This window comes from Pseudonaja textilis, chromosome 8, assembly GCF_049901715.1.
Source record: "Pseudonaja textilis isolate UNSWEBS1 chromosome 8, rPseTex1.2, whole genome shotgun sequence".
In the NCBI taxonomy this organism is placed as follows: domain Eukaryota; kingdom Metazoa; phylum Chordata; class Lepidosauria; order Squamata; family Elapidae; genus Pseudonaja; species Pseudonaja textilis.
In genome coordinates, this window is record NC_141997.1 from 51,393,857 (window position 1) to 51,416,914 (window position 23,058).

General features: G+C 43.6%; 2 protein-coding genes and 1 long non-coding RNA gene across 6 annotated transcripts in view; 2 read left to right on the top strand and 1 right to left on the bottom strand.

Moving 5' to 3' along the window:
* On the bottom strand, positions 1 to 19,136 carry NUFIP1 (nuclear FMR1 interacting protein 1). Its single transcript, XM_087938076.1, has 10 exons — positions 18,934 to 19,136; positions 16,359 to 16,450; positions 13,475 to 13,579; positions 12,827 to 12,889; positions 11,199 to 11,275; positions 9,968 to 10,060; positions 8,118 to 8,371; positions 7,179 to 7,313; positions 4,129 to 4,373; positions 1 to 946 (listed from the first exon to the last, which is right to left on the bottom strand). Exons 1-10 carry the CDS (start codon positions 19,070 to 19,072, stop codon positions 638 to 640), a joined length of 1,512 nt encoding a protein of 503 aa, XP_087794202.1. The 5' UTR covers positions 19,073 to 19,136; the 3' UTR covers positions 1 to 637.
* The window catches only part of LOC148125195 (uncharacterized), a 22,320-nt gene continuing 7,094 nt past the window's right edge, over positions 7,833 to 23,058 (top strand). The window contains exon 1 of the long non-coding RNA XR_015744467.1: positions 7,833 to 7,947. This is a non-coding gene — a long non-coding RNA (uncharacterized LOC148125195). The remainder of the gene's footprint in view (positions 7,948 to 23,058) is intronic.
* Positions 19,184 to 23,058, top strand: part of GPALPP1 (GPALPP motifs containing 1) — a 10,443-nt gene continuing 6,568 nt past the window's right edge. For 2 of the 4 annotated variants that reach the window (XM_087938090.1, XM_087938091.1), the window contains exons 1-4: positions 19,184 to 19,326; positions 20,284 to 20,422; positions 21,314 to 21,406; positions 22,429 to 22,510. In XM_087938090.1, the coding sequence (XP_087794216.1) occupies positions 19,257 to 19,326; positions 20,284 to 20,422; positions 21,314 to 21,406; positions 22,429 to 22,510 (384 nt within the window). In that variant the 5' untranslated portion in view covers positions 19,184 to 19,256. Of the gene's footprint in view, positions 19,327 to 20,271; positions 20,423 to 21,313; positions 21,407 to 22,428; positions 22,511 to 23,058 lie in introns of all 4 variants that reach the window. The other 2 variants (XM_087938092.1, XM_087938093.1) reach the window with 2 other exon arrangements.

Genomic DNA, 23,058 nt, shown 5'->3' on the forward strand with positions numbered 1-23,058 from the left:
CAAGATTTAATATGATTTTTATTCACACTTACAGTAAGTAAAAAAAATGAATCCCTGAAGGACAATATTGCAAGTTCCTAACATCACGAGGCCTAATGGAGTTCTGGTTTTTTCGTCCAAAGAGTTCGTTTAAGTGTGGGCAATTGCATTGCATCCGATCATTTGGATGCAATGGACCAAGGGTCTTCAAACTTGGCAAGTTTTAAGACTGGTGGACTTCAAACTCCCAGAATTCCTGAGCTAACATGACTGGAGAAGGAATTCTGGGAGTTGAAATCCACAAGTCTTAAAGCTGTCAAGTTTGAATGCCCCTGCACTGTAGAATCTGAGGTAGAGGTCTCCAACCTTGGCTACTTTAAGACTTGTGGACTTTTAATTCCCAGAATTCTCCAGCGAGCACAGATTACTCGCTTGTAATCCCTTCCTCTGCAATCTCTCCACTTTAGGAGATTAAGAGAGGGGGGGAAAAGCAGGCACAGCTGGCTGAGCAATTCTGGGAGTTGAAGTCCCACAAATCTCAAAAGGGGCCAAGGTTGGAGACCACCCCCTGGTCTGAGGCGTTTCAGCAAGCATCCAAAGATGGGTGGGTAACCGTTACCCAGGCATAGGTTAAAAGAAAAGAGAAAAAAGAAAAGACTTAGTTGTCTTCATGAGTGATCTCTGTGGATTCCCAAATATCTTCATCCCCAGCTGGAGAGGAGAAGACACCCTCTTCGCTTTGACCTACTTCGTGCGGTGGCATTTTGTTCGGGTTCAAGTCGAGAGGGCGGGTTAATTGGCAAGGTTGGCCTGCCGCCGACTTCTGCGTGCGCTCGGGGCTCGGCTCGCTGTCCGACGGAGCGTCCGAAGGGCTTCCCAAACGGAATCCCAGGCCGTCGTTCTGCAGGATGTAGCGGATGCACTGAAGGACCACGTTCCTTTCGTGCCGTATGTCCTTGGCTAGAAGCTGCGGGGGAAGGAAGAAGAAAGCACAAGGTGAACATTAAAGTCTCCAAGAAGCTCTGTTGAAACAAGAGCGTAAAAACCATCTTGTCCCAAAAGTACTTTTTTTTTTTCAGGAGGCAACTGGACTTTGTTTTTGCTTTGCTTCCTGGAAAAAAAAAAAGTACCTTTGGGACAATCATGACCTGGAGGACTTAGACTCTCTGCAGACTTTTAGCTATACAATTTGGGATGAACCCCCTTGGAATGGGGGGGGGAGTAGGGATGGATTCCCAGAGGAAAAAAATTACAGATTACAGGTACCCTTTGCACCACTTAGGTGACCCTGAGGACACAGAGAAACCTCCAAGTGGCCTCAATGACCCTCTAAAAGGATGCAAATGACCAATTATCGTCACGGGAGCCCCAAAAGGTTAGCCACTACTGATATAGAGCCACGCCTAGCCTTCTTCTAGTTTCAGTTTCCAAACAGTCCTCATTGGCTGACTTAGTTGCTATGCCGATTCAAAGGCTGCCCTTGTTACCGAGGCCCATTCCAGTTCATATATACTCTTGACAACGATGCCGGATAGATTTTTTTTTTCCCCGTGAATTTTAGCGGCTTGCTGTTCTTTGCCATTGATTGTTCCTGCTCTGCGTGTAATCAGCCTTGAGTTGAGGTCAGTGGATGGAAAGGCCCACGGTTTGTAAATCGAGGCACAGCCCGGAACCTTCTGAGGCCTTTCTAAACAGGCAGGGTTGGAGGCAACCTGGTCACCTGCCTTCCAGCCATAAAAATAGGTAGAGGAATGTCAACAGGAGATTTCGAGTTTATCAGGTTTCCACCAAGCAGAGTTTTGAACTCTACAGCTCAACTCACGTATCATGCTCAAAAGCAGCTTGCTTGAATAAACACAATGGGCTCAGCACCAAACCAAACAATCTGCATTAACAGGCTGGATGAACCCAACCTGTTTTTGCAGTGTATAGTTTGAGGAAAGGATTTGGGAGCGAAGACGCCGTAAAATCAACATTTCCGTAAAAGAGACCTTTTTATACGCCCTTTTTTACTTCGGATATATTGGAATAATGCTAAGGTAAATCCTGTGCTTTTCAGGAGGTCTATTCTAAGTCCTGAATTCCATCTGATCCATCAGAATAGAGCTGGAAGGGACCTTGGAGGTCTTTTAGTCCAGCCCCCTGGCTCAAGCAGGAGACCCTAGACCAGTGGTGGCTAGTTTTTTTGGGCTCCTGTGCCAAAAATTGTGCATGCGCTTGCAATGCGTGCCCCCCCCGCCCACTATGCATGCACGTACAATCCCCCACTCACCCACCCCTTACCTGCACTGCGCCTCATTAGCTGATTTGAGGCCGATTTGAAGCCTTTTTTGGCCTCCCAAAGGCTTGAGGAAGGCTTCTGCAGGCTGAAAATTAGGCCCGTTTCGTCACTTCCAGTATTTCCGGAAAAACAGGAAGTGACGAAATGGGCCTAGTTTTTGGCCTGCAGAAGCCTTTCTAAAGCCTCTGGGAGGCTGAAAAAGGCCTCAAACCAGCGGAAAATCAGCTGTGAGGCGCGCACATGCGCAATGAAGTAAGTTTGCCTAAAGCTCGCGTGCCAGCACAAATGGCTGTGTGTGCCACCTGTGGCACCCGTGCCATAGGTTCGCCATCACAGCCCTAGACCATTTCAGACAACTGACTGCACACAGTCTCTTCTTAAACACCTCCAGTGTTGGAGCACCCACAACTTCTGGAAGCAACTTCTGTTCCGCTGGTTAATTGTTCTCACTGTTAGAAAGTTTCTTCTTAATTCCAGGTGGTTTCTCTCCTGGATTCGTTTCCACCCATTGTTTCTTCTCTTGCCTTCTGGTATTTTGGAGAATAGTTTGACCCCACTCTTCCTTGGGGCAGCCCCTCAAATACTGGAATATTGTTATCATGTCACCCCTATTCCTTCTTTTCATTAAACTAGACCTACCCAATTCCTGCAACCATTCGTCGTATGTTTTAGCCTCCAGCCCCTTAGTTATTTTTGTGGCTCTTCTCTGCCCTCTTTCTAGAGTCTCAACATCTTTTTTTTACATCATGGTAATCATCTTACTTAGTCTTCTTTGCATTTTTTTCCCAAGGTCTCAACATCTTTTTCGTAATGCGGTGACCAAAGCTGGATGCGGTGATTTTTTAAAAGTTACTAAGAGGGATTGCCATTGCAGCAAGATGAGCAGCAAACAAATTTAATAATCGATAAATCATATTTCAGCCAATCTCCGGGCTAGCTGGATTCTTAAAAGTGCCTTGAAATGATGTAAATCATTACAATCAAACGACCCCAGCAATCGTCATAAATATGGGTTGGTTGTCAAGCATCTGAATTTTGACTGCGGGAAGCGGCAACAAATAGAAATTTCCTGACAGTTACAACGATTAACCAGCGAAGCAACTTGCCTCCAGAAGTTATAAATGCTCCAACACCGAAGGTTTTAAAGAAGAGGTTGGATAACCATTTGTCTGAAATGGTGCAGGTCTTCCTGCCTAAGGATGGGGTTGGACTAGAAGACCTCCAAGGTCCCTTCCAACTCTGATATTCTTTTCTATTCTATTCTAGCCTACCTTACCCTACCCTACCCTACTCTTATTCTATTCTATTTTGCATTCTATCCTATCCTATTCCATATTTTCTATTCTACTCAACTCTACTCTACTCTACTCTACTCTACTTCTATTCCATATATTTTCTATTCTATTCTGTATATTCTATTCTGTATGTTTTATTCTGTTCTATTCTGTTCTATTCTATTCTACTCTACTCTATTCTTTATTCCATTCTTTATTCCATTCCTTATTCTATTCTACATTCCAACTTCTATTCTATTCTATTCTATTCTATTCTATTCTATTCTATTCTATTCTGCATTCTATGCTATCCTATTCCATATTTTTTACTCTACTCTAATTCTATTCTATTCATATTCTATTCTGCATTCTATCCTACTCTACTCTACTCTACTCTACTCTACTCTACTCTACTCTACTCTACTCTATTCTACCATACTTTACTCTTACTCTATTCAACCATTGTAGGTGTGAAAAATTGTCACGTTTTCTTCAACGCTCTCGTAACTTCAAACGGTCACTAAAGGACCTCTTGTAAGTGCAGGACCACCTGTCAAATAATAATAATAATACTGAAACGAACCGGCCTCTTACCATTTCTAGCAAAGTAGGATGGTGGGCTGGCAACGCCCGCATTGTTTTCTTCTGCCTTTTCTGATTCCTCGTGTTCCTGGAATGTGCTTTGGATCTCCCTAACGTGGCCCCGTTCGGCGGGCAACCGGGAGTTTCTTGGCGGTTCTGGCACTCGCCGCTTTGAGAGCGATTTGAAGACCGAGGGGCGTTTCTGAGAACGGCAACATCGTTCCCAGTTACCGCGTTTTCTCTGGGAGCGGAGGACTCTAAAACAAAGGATTGAGCCATGAATGAAGGCATTAAGGACTCAAAAATAACACACGGCTATGAAAAGATATGAAATGATGGGTATTATAAGGGCAGGTTTCCCTTGCATCAAACAGGATCAAGTTATTGCTGTTACGGTTAACACGGGCGATCGCAAAACCGAAGCTCCTTTGACTCACGTTTTTAAGAAACAAGCAGGAGTCAAAAGCATCATCCATGCTCTCCACTTTATCAACTTTTAATACTGAACATGTGTTCTGTTACAGGTTTAAAATCACACACAGCTTGAAGGCAAACCTATCCGTCACGTAGAATTATTTCACGCTCTTTTCACACAGTACCGATTCACAAACCGATCGGAGCATAAAATCCAAGTTCTTTACTTCTGGGTTGTTTGCTTGGGTTTTTTTTTTTTTTTTGGAAATCACCGCAGGGTTGCACGGTTGGTCCTAAACTCATCTCTGTATCTGTCAAAAGACACTGAAGATGAGGTGGATCCAATTGTCATGACCAGCTCTCTGGAGAACTTTTCCCAGGTGGAAGGTTGAATGAGGTGGCTGGCTCCGTTTTCTTTTGGGGAATATTTTGGAACCAATTCATGCTTATATCTGAGGCAGATTAACAGTGTCGGATCTTCCAAGCTCCCCACTCAGACACAGATAACAGATAATCAGAGTTGGAAGGGACCTGGTAGGTCATCTAGAGGAGTTGGTAAGTGCCATAAATTGGTCTAATCTTCGTCTAAAACCAGCTAAACAAATTGCTGCCCATTTGGGGCACAGTGAATTCTCCAAGTCTGTCACTCATGCACAGTATGAAAAATGTTCCTTTTTGACTTCCCCAAAAAGCGCTAAGCAGGCTCTTGGTCCTTTTATGAAACGAAGGTGAATTTCTTGCATTCACCTTCAGCCAAATGCCTGGCAAACAGCCTTTCAAGGCTGTCATTAGGAGCACAGACCTTATCTAGCTTGGAGAGCTGCCAAGTAAATATTTCCAAACGCAGTGCTGACAAGGAAGGACTTGGCACAGAGTTACTGAGATGCACAGACAGATCTTCACATTGCTGCAACATACCAATTGTTTCCTGAAAAAGCCCCCTCCCCTTTTGCTCCTCTTTTCATCCCTATGGGAGGGGCCACTCATCATCCACCTGTGGCCTTACTCCTACGTCGACCCTTGGTTTGTAATTGTTCCCTTCTCCTGGCAGCTCTGTGCATGCGCACACTGGGAACAGGCTCCAGCTGTTCTTCTGCCCCACTGATCTCCGACTCCAAAGGCAGCTGATAACTGCCAGCCTGCCCTGGCCTCATCTCTGCCCCCGATGCAGAACCCTCGTTCAAGCCTTCCTCAGCCTCCAGGACTGGCCCAGGTTCCTCCCCAACCTCCTCAATGTCTGACTCTCCTGCCAGTTCCGCTAGCTGCTGGCGGGGCACAACAAAAAATTAGTTTGGCCTGGATATGTCATCTTAATAGTCACTATAATGGTGTATAGCCTACTTCATGGGTCCATAATGAGACATTAAGGTGAGAAGTCCGTCCCATCAAAAAAAAATTTTTTTTAAGGGAAACTAAAGTACCCTAGTTTTTATAGTTTAGATATTTTGTAATTTATACATTTGTTACAGATTGCTAACAGTTTCTTTTGGTTTCTTTTAGACTGCATAAGGTGGATATTTATTACTTGCATACAAAAAAAGAGAAACAATGTTAATACGAACAATCCCTAGGTAAGGCTGCAGAAAAAAAATAACTATTTGCTATTGACAGAAGGGAATATATGCAGCTCAAGGTTGAAGTGTGGGGACCTTGATGCTCTCTGAGGTGGGTGGTTTTCTTGCACTGATGATGTTACTTAGCTGGGTCATGAAACGTCTGCGAGAAAGCCACCAAGCTCAGAGAGCACCGAGGACCTTGCAAAGAAACACTTGGAAAATCTTAGGATAACCTACACACTTCAAAATGGGTGCAACATCAGATTATTTCAGAAAACCATAGGGAGGGAGGGAAGGAGAAAGGAAGGGAGGAAAAAAGGGAGAGAAAGAAAGAAGGGATGGCAGGAAGGAAGCAATAGCCGTTAGACTTATATCCTGCTTCACGGTGCTTTTACAGCCCCTCTCTAAGCAACTGACAGAGTCAGCCTGTTGCCCCCAACAATCTGGGTCCTCGTTTGACCCACTTCAGAAAGATGGAAAGGCTGAGTCAACCCTGAGCCTGGTGAGATTCGAACTCCTGGCAGTGGGCCAAGTCAGCCTGCAATACTAGGGAAGAAAGGAGGGAGGGAGGCAGGCAGGCAGGGAAGGAGGGAGGGGAGAAGGAAAGAAGGAAGGAGAGAGGGAGAGACAGAAGGAAGGAGAGGGGGAAGGAAGGAAGGAAGGAAGGGAGGGAGGAGGAAGGAAGGAAGATGAGAGGGAGGCACAGTTAGGAGAGACGGAGGGACGGAAAGGAGAGGGGGAGGGAGGGAGGGAAGGAAGGAGGATGAGAGAGAGGCACAGACAGGAGAGAGGGAGGGACAGAAAGAAGGAGAGGGTGAGGGAGGGGAGAAGGAAAGAAGGAAGGAGAGAGGGAGAGACAGAAGGAAGGAGACAGGGAGGGAGGGAAGGAAGGAAGGAGGGAGGGACAATAGCTCCAGCATTAGCACTTAAGACTTACATAGCTCTTCACACAGCTTTACAGCCCCCTCGAAGTGGATTACAGAGTCAGCCTCTTTGCCCCCAACAATACTGGGCGCAAACACCCACATCTTTTTATTTCACCCGCTTCCGTAAACGTCCCGGATGGAAGGAAGACAAGCTCAGTGGGCTTACCGTCTGGCTCACTCTCACTTTCGGTCAAGCTGCCGTAGTTGACCACCAGCGAGCTCAGGGCCGAGGTCAGCTGCTTCGGAACCACCCTAGTTTCCAAAACTTGATCTTTGGACGTCCCCACCTCTTTGTCGGATTCTGGGAAAGAGAACAGACATTTTTTTTTTTTTAATCGACGGCTTTATTCGACACGTGGATGGTAAGCGAGTGAAGGCCCTGCTTCGGCCAAAGGCACAAAAGGAAACGAAGAAGCTGGGCGCGAAAATAAAGCATGGGCAAATAGAACGGAGTGGCAGGAGGGTAGAGACTCTGGGATTTCTCTGGAAAGGGCTGAATGTGTTAGTTAGGTAGATGGAGGGATGGATAGATGAGAGATAGATGAGAGATGGTAGATAGGGAGGTAGGGAGGGAGGTAGAAAGAAAGAAAGAAAGAAAGAAAGAAAGAGAGAGAGAGAGAGAGAGAGAAAGAAAGAAAGAAAGAAAGAAAGAAAGAAAGAAAGAAAGAAAGAAAGAAAGAAAGAAAGAAAGAAAGAAAGAAAGAAAGAAAGAAAGAAAGAATTCTTTACTGGCCAAGGGTGATTGGACACACAAGGAATTTGTCTTGGTGCAAATGCTCTCAGTGTCCATAAAAGAAGAGACATTCATCAAGAGTCAAGAATCATCAGGCGCAACACTTAATAATGGTCACAGGGTACAAATAAGCAATCAAATCATACTAGGAAACAGTCCATATAAATTGTAAGGATACAAGCGACGAAGTTACAGTCATCCAGTCTCAAGTGAAAGGGGATGGGAGATAAGGAGTGATGAGAAGATTAATAGTAATAGTAACGCAGACTTTGTAAACAGTTGGACAGTGTTGGGGGAATTATGAGTGAAAGAAAACACGATTTCTCCTGTCATTGCTTAAATTAACCCAATTAACCCAAAGACATATCTTACCAGGATCGCTGCTGGCCAGAATGCTCAGGGGATCTTTATCAGTCATGGAGCCTTCTGCAGCTACACAAGGTTCTCTGCTGACCTTCTCCTCAGCTTCATGGCTGTCGGAACTGGTCCCGGTCGAAGGGTTGAGTGGGGCACCTTTCTTATTAGCAGCATTCCTAGATTTATTCCAGCGCCGATTTGTTCTCCGCTGTGCGTTTCCTTGCGGCCTAGAACCTTCGTTCGGAGGTTTCCACATTCCCTTCATCTTGCTGAAAGAGATGGGGGAGAAAAAGCCGTATTTTACTTACACGACGCTTCCACACTGCCACATTTTAGTGCCCGGGAATAGAATCCTTTTATTGTCCAAGTGTGGTTGGGCACATGAGGAACTTGTCTTGGTGCAAACGCTCTCAGTGTCCATAAAAGAAAAGAGACATTCGTCAAGAGTCAAACATTTGGAAGGGGGAATTTCATAGTGAGGTGAAAGATTAGACTCAACAACATTCCTTTCTCAGAGAGTCAAGGACATGTTGCCCTGCACCTGGAGGGTGGGGATGAAGATTTGGTTGGGCCATGGGATGGACTGATGGGTGCAGGGGAGGGATTGTTGCTTTTCAATTATGAGGGGGAAACCTGGAACTCTCAGATTCGGGTTTTCCCAGATGTGCCAACATGACAACTCTAATAAAAGGGAACTTTGAGGAAATGCTTGTCTCAGTTTATTGGGTTGACTGTCATGCCCTCGTCAGAGTCTCAAGGAGGAAGACGGACAGCTGACAGGGAGGGGGAATGTGGCTCCATTGGTTGTGGAGGGAACTCCACTGGTTGGAAGAGCAAAGTCAAGCTGGGCAGAGCAGGAGAGAGGTAGAACAAGGGAGAGGGAGTTCAGAGGAAGACCCAATCCCACCACCCCCTCTTCATCCTAGGGCACGCAGGAAGGAACAGAGAAGGGAGCAACGTGGGTTGCATGGCTTATGGGGGAGGAAAGGACCCTGATTCCCTTCATTAGCCACAGCTGGGAAGAGAGTTTAAGGAGAGGCAGTTTGGAAGGGTGTTTGTTAGGAACAAACCTTCAGTTTATCTCATGTTGGCTGCTGTTATCTTAGTTCCTGCTATCCTCCCAACTGGTCTGATTTACTGCCATATTACTTCACTTCTGGAACTCCTTATCTTGCCTTATCTTGCTTTGTTGGATTTATAGTTTAAAGTTTTCTGTTTACACCGTTTTGGACTGGAATATCTGTAGCCAAAGGCTGTTGCAGATTCCAGGGAGAGTTTTTCTCCAGACCGGAAGGTAACCGGGACATTGGGGACAAAGTTGGAGCTAATAAAGGGACCCCTACTTATTATCTGGCTGGGTTGTCTTTGTGCTACGCCCCTTTGGGTCATCACAGGAACGCTGACAGAACGTTTGTTCCAGGCCACTTCTTGGATTAATTGTGAGATGTGCAAATTGCCATCCTTCACAAACACCCAGATCCCTGGGGTGTTTTTTACAAGACGTTTTGAAACGTTCACTGTTCTAACCAAGAATCAAAGAATTCAAGAAATGCTCAGTCCAGGAGAACGACAGATTTTTCTGTCCCAGAATGAAGAGTGAGGCTCTATTCTCCTTTAGCCAATTTCTGGCAGGAGAGCAATGCCCACGAATCTTTAAAGAGTGGAACCAGTGATTCTGGAGTGGGGTTTAAAGGGATCTCCCTGCACCCATCTGGAGAACAGCTATACCCCCCAAGGAGCAGCCATTTTAAAATGATGCTTCCCACGTTACCCCAGAGTTGAAAAATAGGCCTCAAAAACTCAAAAAGATGACAAGCTGATTACGATTCGGGTTTACTAAGAAGTGCCAAGAGGTTACGTCTTACCCAAATTGTAAAGTGGTCAGCACTTCTCCTCGACTCTCTTTTTCCACCTTTAATGCTTTCTTCTTTTCAATATTTGCCAAAGTCGGGAAATTTCTACAGCAAGACACAAGAGGCTGAATTAGCAGGCCATTTAGGACAATGAAGCAGTCAGTAAGTTTGAGCATCGGCCTTCATTCATTCATTCATTCATTCATCACAACCCTAATCGAAATGGCTCTCCTCTTTGCCCGGAAATTAAAAAATACTGGATCAAAAATACAAAAATGGATAAATGAAATTACACACTACCAAATAGAATTAAAAGCCTGAATTGTTTCTTCTGGGGATTATTAAGGGAAAGTATCCATCAGAATTTGAATCCAAGGAGGAAGGCGAAAAGCTGACAGGGAGTGGGAGTGTGGCTCTATTGGTTGTGGAGGAAACTGGGGAAGGGCAAAGTCAGGCTGGGCAGACCAGGGGAGAGGTAGAACAAGGGAGGAGGAGTTCAGAGAAAGACCCAGGCCCACCCCCTCTTCATCCTAGGGCACGCAGGGAAGAACGGAGAAGGGAGCAACGTGGGTTTCTTGGCTTACAGGGGGAGGAAAGGGCCCTGATTCCCTTCATTAGATGCAACTGGGAAGACAATTGATAAGAAAGGCAGGCTGTGTGCGGCAGGCCGCTGGGAGCAAATGTGAATTTATCTTGTATTGTCGTGGCTTATCTGTCTTCCTGGCATCTTCCCAACTGTGAATTTTGCTGTGCCTTCCAGTCTGAAAGTCTTGCTCCTGCCCTGCCAAACTAATTAGCTCAGTTTGGCTTGTTTGGACTTTAAGTTACAGTTTGTGTTGACCCTGTTTTGGACTGAATTTTTCTGCAGCCAAAGGTTGTTCCTGGGAGAGTTTTTCTCCAGCCAGAAGAATAACCTGGACATTGGGGGCAAAGTTGGAGATAATAAAGGGACTCATTGCTTATCTGACTGTGTTGCCTTTGTGCCACAACCCTTTGAGTCATCACAGGAATTTTGAACTCAGTTATGGTCGTAAGTTGAGGTCTCTCTGCGATTGCTTGGGGGGGGGGGGGGGGGGAATAAATAAATCCTGCAAATTAAAATTTTACATCCTGCAAATCCTGCAAGGCAGAGAGATGGAACCAAGAGAAGTTTGGGCAAATAAACAACCACCACCCGTCCGCTCTCCTTTTCCGCCATTAATAAACTTAACATTTGTATCGTTTCCGGCAATGAACTACTCACTTTTTCCTCTCTTCTCTCCATCTTGCAATTTCATCTGGGGTATCCAATTTGATCCGCTTGACACCAGGAGAATGCATCTGAGGAGGGAGACACAGACAAAGATACCTCCAAGCATTTGGAAACATGCACCTCTTTTAAAATTATTTGCAAAAAAATAAAAATAAAATAAACATAAAATACTGGGTTGAAATCAGATCGGAGAACCTAACCCCAATACGCTCCCATTACTACTGTGTTTCTCTCGTCCCAGTGATAGAAGGCAGTTTAATCCCTTAGGAAGCCTGGCTGAAGCTAAATAGGTAAAAATTCTTCGGAGAGGAGAGTGTCGACGTGTTGTTCCTAACACATCAATGGATTTCTTTTGAAACTTGGCTCAAGGCTCATAAATTAATTAGAGCAGGGGTTGCCAACAGGTGGGCCACGGCCCACTGGTGGTCCGCGAGAAAATTTTGGTGGTCCGCAGAGAAATGTCCCCCCGAAGCAATTAATCCAGGCTGCACGGGAACACAAGGCTGTGCCACCGACATGGCCCGTGGGAACACAAGGGTTGTGTCGCTTGCATTGTGAACAACATGAGGGAGTGAGCGGAGGGGGGGAAGGGGGGAACTTGCCCACTCACCCCACATGCCTGGCCTGGCCACCGGGCTGCTTCTTTCTGCTTTTTTCCTTCTGCTTTTGACTGCACGCAAGGCCAGCAGCAAAAGTCTTTCTTTCTCTCCCCCAAACTCTGCCAGAAATGAGTCTTTGGGACACTGCAAGGCCTCCTGCTCCAAGAGGCTGTGCTGGCACAACAACTCTCACAAAGACTCATTTCTGGTGGAGTTTGGGGGAGAGAAAAAAAGACTTCTGCTGCTTCTGCTGCTTTCCTTGCACAAAGCCAAAAGTCTCTCCTCTCTCTCTCCCCCTGAGAACGGAGCTGGAGACGGTATCCTGCAATCCCAAATAAAGAACGATCGATCGGTAGGAAAACGGGGTGGGGAATTTTCCTGCAGACCTTTTTTGGGGGGGATTTTCCCAGGGTCTCTGGTCCGTGGGATTTAAAATAATGAGTTTGGTGGTCCCTACGGTCCAAAAGTTTGGCGACCCCCTGAATTAGAGCATGCGTCGGAACTCTGACAACTGATGTATTTAAAACTGGAAAAAAAATGAATCCAAAGCTGGGATTGTCAACAGATTCTTATTTATGACGGTTGCAGTGTGATTTCCCTTTTTTGACCTTCCGACAATAGGCAAGCCAGATTAACTTAACAACTGTGTGGCTAATTTAATGACTGCAGTAATTCACTTAACAACAGTGGCAAGAAAGGTCCTAAAATGGGGGCAAAACTCACTTAACAAATTTCTCCCTTAGCAAACAGAAATGTTGGGCTCAATTGTGGTCTTAAGTTGAGGACTTCCTGCATGCAATCAGCCTCAAGTCTTGACCAAACATTTTGCAATATCTCAAGCTCATTCCACAGCCTTCAAAACAGCTCCATAAAAGTGTTCTGCTGTTTATTCACTGCAACTGTTTAACGAACATTTGCAGATATGTCAAATTCCAAAAACCCAAGATGTATAAAATAGAGAAGAACCGAGAAGAAAATTCTTAGAAAAGAGTTATCGATCTGAACCAGGCAAATACCTACATTTCTCCAATGAATCTGAACCAGCTTCTCATGTGCTCTAAAGTTACAGCCATCTTCAGTACACTGAAAGGAGAGAGATTCAAATCAGTTTAGCAAACTAAAAAAATGGCAGTACCGCCTCTGTTGAAATTACACTTTGATTCTTCTTTCTCTCCCCTTCATTTCTTCTGCATTCTCACCGCTCCTCATTTTCCTCTTTTTTTCAAAATGGATTTATTCTCTAATTCCCGAGAAGTTGTGCTGCTTAGCCCCAGCTTAATGGAACAATCTGTAACAATCCTTATTTCAAAATCTTGACATCGAAGACAGCAATAAATATTAAAACGTCAAAGTACATAGGTGGGGGCTCACTTCAGTAATCTCTCTCACAATGTAGCTGCAATTCTACAGAAATCAGAACTAACTAACTGACTGAGGTTAGCTGGGACAGCAAATGTCATTTCTGGAACAGGGGCTTCTCTTCTGGCTGGGTGGAAAAATTATCGCCCAAGGTGGGGCGAACCACAGTTAAAATTCCTGGCTTGCAGTGCTTATGTGTGAAACAGGCTTGTGTTTCAAGCTTCCATGCCAGCTTTGAAAGGTTAGACTCCACGGTTATTCAATAATTTATGCAACTAATGCTGCCTGCAGCTCTAATCACACACACACCTGCTTGTGCTGAGCGATATGTTCCTCATATTTCTCCTTGTTTTTAAAGCCACGGTCGCATGTATCACAATAGTGGGTAAAAACAGGTTCCTTTCTCTTCTTGTTCTATCAAAAAAAAGAAAAGAGGCGTTAATGATGAATTGTTGGACTGGCACTACTTAGGGGCCCTTACAATGAATTTTTTAAACAGAATTACATGCCATCACTGGCACCACAGACCTGCCCAAAAGATAGCTTCTACTGGCACTGAAGAAATGTTACCAGCCATTAAATGTAATTTATGAAAGTGCCAGGTTTCGAAGTATTTCTAGCAGGACTTTTGCAGATTCTGGGAGAGCTTTGTTCCCTAGGCCATCTGTCTGGTAAACTCACAAGATTTGTTCTTCTCGCCATAAACATGTCTACATCCAAACTAGACTGTTGTTTCGGTGTCTAATATAATATAATATTAGTATAGTATAGACACACAATTTTGTATTTATTTTTATGCAAGTATTTGTATTCATTGTATTTTTATTTTATGCCATTTTTATGTAGTGTAAAATTGGAGGTGGTGACCCTTAAGCCTTGTATGCAACAAAATTTCATTTTTAATGTATGCCAATTATAGAACAGAATAACTTTATTGTATAGAATAGAATAACCTTATTGTCACTTTGAATGGACACTTATGTTCAAAGTGACAATAAAGTTATTCCATTCCACTCCAGTCCATTCTGATAAGAGTCTAGAATCTTTTATTTTTTACTTACTCATTTGTATCTACTTTTACTATTTTTGTCAATAATTCAAGACAGCGAATATGTCCAACGCACACTTTGCTCTTTCCTGTTTTCCCCCACAACTATCACCCTGTGAGGTGGACCGGGCTGAGAGACAAACTGGCCCAAAGTCACCCGGTTGGCTTTCGCAACTAGAATTCTCAGTCTCCCATTTTCTAGTCGGGCACCATAACCACTGGCTCTCATCTTTGCTTCTCTTTTTTTTTTGCTTTGCTCAGTACTACAATAAAAGTGCCCCTGATCTGAACCGTTTTAGCAAAACAAAGCAACTTCCAATTATGACCCGCGAAACTAGTTTGTTTTAAAGAATCCATTGTTAAAATTAAGTACGGTTTAGCATTTGGACAAAGTCCTAATCTGCAGTTCATCAAAGCATAAAGAAAAAGTTTCAATCTCATTGCAGCCATCCTTGAAGGAAAAGGTGGGTGCCGAGTGCATTGTGCTCCTTTGGTGACGAATCGGCGACTTTATCAAAACAACCAAACGCAAGAACAAATAGTTTAATCCTAGATGTATAAAAAAGAATGAGGTTCATTTATACTTCTAGGATTATTCACGCCCATCCCGGTAGCCAGGAGGAGAAATAAAGCAGGGGTTGGTTTCGTTTAAACAAACTTTTGGTGTTACAGGCGAACCAAGAATCGACACTGGAAAGGAATTTGCTGCTGGGTTGTTCACAGGAGTCAAGTTGTCTTTCTCTGTGAGATGTAATACTTTGTACTTCTCTGCTAACGTTTGTGGTTTAAAATTGCAAGCTATCTTGCATTGGCAGTATATAAATCAAGTAATCTAATTAACTGATGAATTAAATCCTACTTTACATCAATTATAAGCCAAATAAGCTGGAAGCTGCCCAGAGTTGTTTGAAATGAGATAGTGGGCAGATAAATTCGGTAAAATTATATATATAAAAACAAAATACCACTCATGCATCACGAAATCTCCAGAACCGTAAAGGCTGCAAACTTGAAATTTGGCACGTAGGTTCCTCTTGGCTTCTAGGGGCTCACGAAGAAAGGATTTTTTTTGACCATCAGAGCATTAGGATTTCCTATATTATTATTATGATGCTAAGGAGTTCTACTCCCCATCCCCACCTGGAAAGAAATCTCTTCCAAAGGCAAAACACAAGCAGAGAGGAGTTTCAGTTTCACTTTAACAAGCAGCTTTAGTACAGAACAGCTGAGCTAGGCCCAGGTTCCTTGCTGTCTCCTTCTTGCTCACCCAGCAAATACTGTTTCAGTTTCCATGTTTCAGTTTCCAAACAGCCCTCAACTCTCTCACACACTGACAGGACCCTAGCCAGATGAATACTGACGGATGCTGGGAGGCAGAAGCAGAATTTTTTCTCCCTTATTTTCCTCCCCCAAAACTAAGCCCGACCACATAGTTGCGTAGCGAAGCACACGGGTATCGAGCCAGTACATAAAGAAATGCCAACTCCAGTGAATCCCTACGTTCTGGTTGATTTCCTCTTGGCAGAGAAAACTATTTCACCCAGGCTCTGTACTTTCTGTGCCACTGGAATTAAATGAGAGCTTAGCAGGACATCATGGGCGGCTACTGAGTGATCATTACTATTGCATTGTTTTTATTCTTCCCCGGTAACAGGGAAAGGAACCCAACACTTACAAAGGTTCATCCTAGATGAACCAGCAAATTTAAGTTCTCTTTTTCATAGCCAAATAGCATTTACCACATACAGCATTGTTCCTGTGTCCACAATGCTAAGAACTACAAAACCGGGATGAATACATAAGGGTAGCAATAGTACCAAAGAGTTTAATAGAAATAGCACTTATTATAAGACTTATATAAGTCTTATATCCCGCTTCCCAGTGCTTTACAGCCCTCTCTAAGTGGTTTACAGAGTCTGCCTCTTGCCCCCCCAACAATCTGGGTCCTCCTTTAATCGACCTCTGAAGGATGGAAGGCTGAGTCAACCTGGAGCCAGTCAGGATCGAATCTCTAACCACTGCACCCACAGGGCTCTTTCTGTCTACAGCATGCTTATGAAAACGTCTTTGTGTTCCTTTTGTTGAAATCAGAAATACAAACAAAAGTGGCTCCATACAGTTTGCTCTCAACTTGCCATCAAATACCTTCTGTCTGTGCTTCCTGCCTTGACAGGCTCCAGCTTGTGGCAGTCCAGTGTGTTTCACCTGCCAGTCTTCACCAAAATGAGGATGCCTGCCTTCAATCAGAATTAAGCGTTACGAAATAAATAAATAAATAAATAAATAGAAATATAAAAATGCAATTCTATTCAGGAACGGAAAGCACGGTAAACTCTGAACATAAACTCATTTTTTTTTCCTAAAGGATGTATTAAAATTTGTTTGCTGCTCATCTCGCTGCTAGGCAACTTTGAGGAGCTTATGATATTGAAAGTAATAAAAACTAGATAGATAGATAGATAGATAGATAGATAGATAGATAGATAGATAGATAGATATAGAGATAAATAGAGATAGGCAATTGATGGATGGATGGATGGATGGATGGATGGATGGATGGATAGATAGATAGATAGATAGATAAATAGATAGATAGATAGATATAGAGATAGATATAGAGATAGATAGAAATAGGCAATTGATGGATGGATGGATGGATGGATGGATAGAGAGATAGAGATAGATAGAGATAGGCAATTGATGGATGGATGGATGGATGGATGGATGGATGGATAGATAGATAGATAGAGATAGATAGAGATAGGCAATTGATGGATTGATGGAGAGAGAGAGAGAGAGAGATAGGCAATGGATGGATGGATGAATGGATGGATGGATAGATAGACAGACAGACAGACAGACACATGAGACCAGTAGCAGATTCCCATCTGCCCTATACATTCTGCTCCCTGTCTTTTAGTTATAGCCTGTATTTTTACTCTAATTTTATCTGTGTGGGGGGTGCGAACGTATGCATGTGTGTTATACATACATATGGTACATACATACGTATCCTAAGAGAAGCCAGAATCCATACACAGACTCTATTATTAATAGTGTAAGAATAATTATCATAGTTCTTGATGGCCTGATTCCACCTCCCCTCTCTACATTCTGCTCCTTCCTTCCCTCCCCATCTTTTACTTAAATCCCATATTTTGGAGGGGATTTTTCCATGATTTGCAATGCTATTGGTTGTATATATGTATTGGTTATATATGTGTATATATAGTGTATATAGATATGTTATACTATATAGCGTATATAGATATGTAGATGTTTTATATTATATAGTGTTTAAAGATATGATTGGTGTTAGATATTATATAATGTATATAGAAATATTGGTGTTAGATACTATATAGCGTATATATATTGGTGTGCTACAGAGATAGAGATAGATATAGAGTGTATGTATATGTGTGTATATATATATATATATATATATAGCATGTATATGTATATATATATATAGTGCGCATGTAGATATATATATTGGTGTTTTACATATATATACATATACACACACCAATAGCATAACACATACAAACCACAGTATAATCCCAATAAAAATACAGGATTCAATTAAAAGATGAGGAGGGAAGGAACAGAAGGTAGAGATCAGCCCATCAAGAACTATTGTAACTATTATTACAGTATTAATAATAGAGTCTGCGTGAGTAGTGCGGTGGCCTAAAGGCGGAGCTCTCGTCTCACCATCAGGAGGCTATGAGTTTGATCCTTCGTAAAGACAGATATTTCTCTCTCGGGGCACAATGAGAATATATCTGCTGAACAAGACTCCACACTGGCGACAGGAAGGGCATCCGGCCAGTAAACTCTCAGCTCCATTCAGTTGCCCAGACTCCACCCTGCAAGGGATTATGGGACATTAAAAGAAACAGATAAGTGATCTTGCAAAAAAGCCCAGGAGGTTTGGGTTAAGATTTGGAAATGGTTAGAGGAAATGATGGGGACAAAAATAAACTATAAACCAGAGACCTTTTTATTGGGAATCATGTCAGCATAGTATAGTAAAGATGATATATATTTAATAATCCATGTTATTACAGCAGCAAGAATGGTGTTTACCCAGAAATGGAAGGCTAGAGAAATACCTAGCAAAGACGAGGCGATAGATAAGATTTTGATCTGCGCTGAAATGGATAGATTAACCTTGGAAATGAAAGATAAAGACGAATCTTGATTACTATATGATAGGGAATAAATTCTATTATTGGGGGGAGAAGAAAGGGAGTTCGCAAAATGAATGGTTCAACTGATATGTAACTGAAACGGTTTAAAATATAAAAAGACCTATTGTATATAAATGTATATATAAGATCTTACATGAAGGATAAGGACAAAAATGTATGTCAATGAAGTCCATCAGTTCAATGTTTTTAAATATTGTAATCAATAAGATTGGTAAAAACAGAAAGAAAGAAAGAGATAGAGATGGACAGACAAATATAACTGCTGAATAGAACTACGCATTGGTGACAGGAAGGGCATCCGGCCACTAAAACACTCAGCTCCAACCAGTTAATGACTATGGGTCGTTAAAAGAGGATGATTAATGATGATGCATACCCAGCTCCCCTTGCCCGTCCTCAGACTGGATTCCCCCTATCAGCAACAACAACCCTGTGAGGTAGACCGCTCAGGGCTGGGGTGGGGGGTAATGAGAAACGTCTGCTAGCCCGAGTTTGAAACCGACCTGAATGTGGCGGTGGAGCCTGGGGCGAGGCCCAGTGCCAGGGCCCGGGGGGCCCGGGGGGCCCCGGCGGCCAGTGCCCGGAGATGCCCCAGGCTGGGAACGGAGGCGGCGGCGGCGGATGATGATACCAAGCATCCATTTCTCTCTCTCTCTCTCTCTCTCTCTGCTAGGCCGCACGTGCGACTCCGTCTCCTCGGCGACGCATCACTTCCGGCGCACCGATCACGACGTTTTGGAAAGCGCCGGAAGGCGCCTTTCTTACGCGCCGGAAAGAGCGCTCGGGGAGCGTACCGCGCAGGCGCGCCGGAGTTCCAGGCGGCATCATGGCGTCCCGTGAGGTGATCGGGCCTTCGCTGCCTCCGCCTTTAGCCGCTTCGGTGGACTCCGAGCCCGGTGAGAAGGAGGAGGAGGTCCTCGCTCGCGGGAACGAGACGGGGGGAGTCTCCGGGGGGAGAAGGACCCCGCTCGGGGCTCTTTTCGGCTTTCTGGCTGAGCTAACCTGGAAGGGAGGGAGGGAGGGAGGAGGAGGGCTGGGGCTGGAGGGGCAAATAGAAAGAGACGCCCCCGTGGCTTTCCTTGGCGGATCCCGACCAAGTCTGGTTTATTAGATGCATTAGCAGGTTACTTTATTATAGGTTACTTTATTATAGAATTAGAATTCTTTATTGGCCGAGTGTGTTTGGGCACACAAGGAATTTGTCTTGGTGCAAATGCTCTCAGTGTACATAAAAGGAAAGAGACATTCGTCAAGAGTCAAGAATCGTCAGGTACAACAATAATAGTCATAGGGTGCAATAAGCAATCAAATCAGATAATAATAGAATAGAACAGAATAGAAGAGAACAGAACAGAACAGAACAGAACAGAATTCTTTTATTGGCCAAGTGTGATTGGGCACACAAGGAATTTGTCTTGGTGCAAATGCTCTCAGTGTACATAAAAGGAAAGAGACATTGTCAAGAATCATCAGGTACAACACACACCTATCATGGATAAAGTGGGACTAGAACTCCCAGTCTCCTAGTGATTGGCCCAAAGTCACCCCTCCTCCCCGACTTTCATGGGTAAGGCAGACTAGAACCCCCAGTGATTGGTCAAAAGGCACCCCCCCACACACACACACACACATACACACACTTGTCATGGATAAAGTGGGACTAGAAATCCCAGTCTCCTAGTCATTGTACTATAATCAATCAATTAGCCTAACATAAGAGACTATAAATCAATGCTCACACAGAAGAACCTGCCTATTTTTATTCTTATCTCCTTAAAAAAAAAAAACAGTTGGATGGTCCCCCCAAAAAACAATATTTCACCTGAATTATATAATGATAGAATAAAGTTTAGTTGCAGGACCAGCCTTGCCTCCTGGCTTCAAGGGAAACTCGGGAAACTCTGATGATGAGCAGAAACGGGTCTCTGCTCAGATGGCCGGAGAGACAGAGTCTGATTCCGAAGAGGATGAAGATTCAAGCCCAGTTCCCAGGTTAGTGCATTGGCTTCGAAGTATGGAACTGTTATTTTAAGGGGCAGTTGACGTCAGTATGTCAGTGACAGCTAAACTTTGCATTCTGACTATTGCTCCTGATGCCAGTATGCCTTTTGGAGGGCGGGGTGGGTGGGGGAGGAGCACACTAACTTATATAAACATCACTTACTTATGGCATCATCGCCCACAGACATAATAGAATAACAGAGTTGGAAGGGACCTTGGAGGCCTTCTAGTCAAGTCCCATGCTCGGGCAGGATTCCCTATAGCACTTCAGACAAATGGTTGTCCAATTTCTTCTTAAAAACTTCCAGTGTTGTAGCATTTACAACTTCTGGAGGCAAGTTGTTCCACTGATTAATTGTTCTCACTATTAGGAAGTTTTTCCTTAATTCCAGGTTGCTTCTCTCCTTGGTTAGTTTCTACCCATTGCTTCTTGTCCTGCCTTAAGGTGCTTTGGAGAATAGATTGACCCCCTCATCTTTGGGGCAGCCCTTCAAATATCGGAAGACTGCTATCTTGTCTCCCCTGGTCCTTTATTCATTAAACTAGACATACCAAATTCCAGCAATTCTTTATATGTTTTAGCCTCCAGGCTCCTAATCATTCTTGTTGCTCTTCTCTGCAGACATATGCAGCAACATTTTCATCAGCCTGCCTCTTTCTTAAGCAGAAACATGAAAATTAGGGCGCCTTTTTCTTCCAGGAAAGAAAGTTGAGCTTCCTCCACTTTCCCTTCAGTTCATCCCTCAGCTGTTCATTGACTGAAGGCAACTTCCTTGAAGATTCCCTGCATAAAAAAAGTTGTTGCGCTGTGTTTGAGATGAAAGCCAAACCGCTCTTCGTATTTCAAATATCCTTATATCTGCTTTCCTTATCTCTACAAAGGAAACAGAGGAGATCTCAGGAAGACGATGAGGATGGGTTTTTTGGGCCTGCCCTTCCTCCTGGATTTAAAAAGCAAGAGGAGTCACCGGAAAGGTAATTCACCCAAGGATGTTAGAACCACACCAACTGCTAACTGGAGGAGCAGGCAAGCTAAATTCCCTCTGTAAACATTAGTACTAAATTCCTCTGTAACTTATGACCACAAGGGAGCCCAAAGTTTATGCTCTTAAATGAGAAATTTGTTAGGTGCATTTTGTGCCCCATTGTACAATTTCTCTTGCCGCATTTGTTAAGCGAGTCACTGCAGTTGTTAAGGTTAGGAACACGGTCGTTAAGTGAAACTGGCTTCCCTATTGACTTTGCTTTGTCAGGATCACATGACCCCCGGACACTGCAAGCGTCATAAATATGAATCACAAGTCAAGCATCCGAATGTAAATCACGTGACCGTGGGGGATGCTGCAATGGTCAAAAGTATGAAAAATGGTCATAAGTCATTTTTTTTCCAGTGCCGTTGTCAACTTCGAATGGTCACTAAATGAACTGTTGTAAGTCGAGGACCAGCTGTATCGCAGAAGTATGCAGGGTGTCAACTCATAAACATTTTGTATACACGTTTTATAGTTGACAACAGAAAGTAGGGGGGTGTTTCAAAGAGCAGGCAGCAGTGTGGAATCGAAAGTACATTCCATTCATATTTTCTTCGAAGACTGATTAGATGACCGAAGCTTCTACCCTACAAAAATCTAATTGGAGAGCATGATTGATGACTCTTGGCTATGGACGTGTTTCGTTGGATGATACACCCAGAGGGGTGGGGGGAAAAGCAGGATCAAGGGTGACAGTGAATTACATATTTCAGAATTGGCTATGCCCAGGTTAATGCCGGATGTAGAATGTTACCTTCAAATAAATCCTCTTTAGTTTTGGGAGTGTGGCTCGAGGCTCATGATTTAATTGGAGTAACTGCCGGCATCCTGACACAGGGGCAGATGTGTGTAAGTGGGATGTGAACTCCCCTGCTTGCAAATAATAGCTTGAGAGCAACTTTTAAGAGCCCATTCTTGATTCGCTGCATAGGGGGAATGTTATTAAAATCTAATTCTATTCTTGAGACCTATTATAGGTCCTGCTTTGCCACCAGGCTTTAAGAAACCGTCAGAAGACGCTGAAGAAAAACGAGGCAACAAAAGCCAGGTATGAGAAATAATACCACAAAACATGAAGAATTCAACATTTTATTTGTGGGATGGGTGTCGAGCAACGTATTTTGACCCAAGTTCCTTTCCGTGATAAAGTTGCTAACTTTGAAAGAACTCTGGGTGATTAATCAATCAATGGATTTAGATGTTACTCCTTGTTTATCGGGTGATTTGTGTTCTCAGTTCACTGTTAACTTTCATGGACGTTAAAATATGTAGGAGATACCTGTGTTAAGGTAAGATATGTTAAGGATGTGTCTACAACCCACTCATATGATAGTAACAGGCTGAAAAATATTAGACATGTGAGGCAAGCTTTGAAAAAAAATTGCCTTTATTTGAAGAAAGGCAGTTATGATTTTACATGCCTATCTTCTCATAGTTCTTTCTCTGAACCCCAAACATCCTTTCTTTTCCTTTTGTGACCCATCACTCTCAGGGCCAAAGGAACCATGCTGTGGCCCTGTGGCACTCTTCTGGTAGGCCACTTCATAGGAAGAACTAGCTTCTAATACTTTATAGTTTCTTTTTGATTGTTTCCTT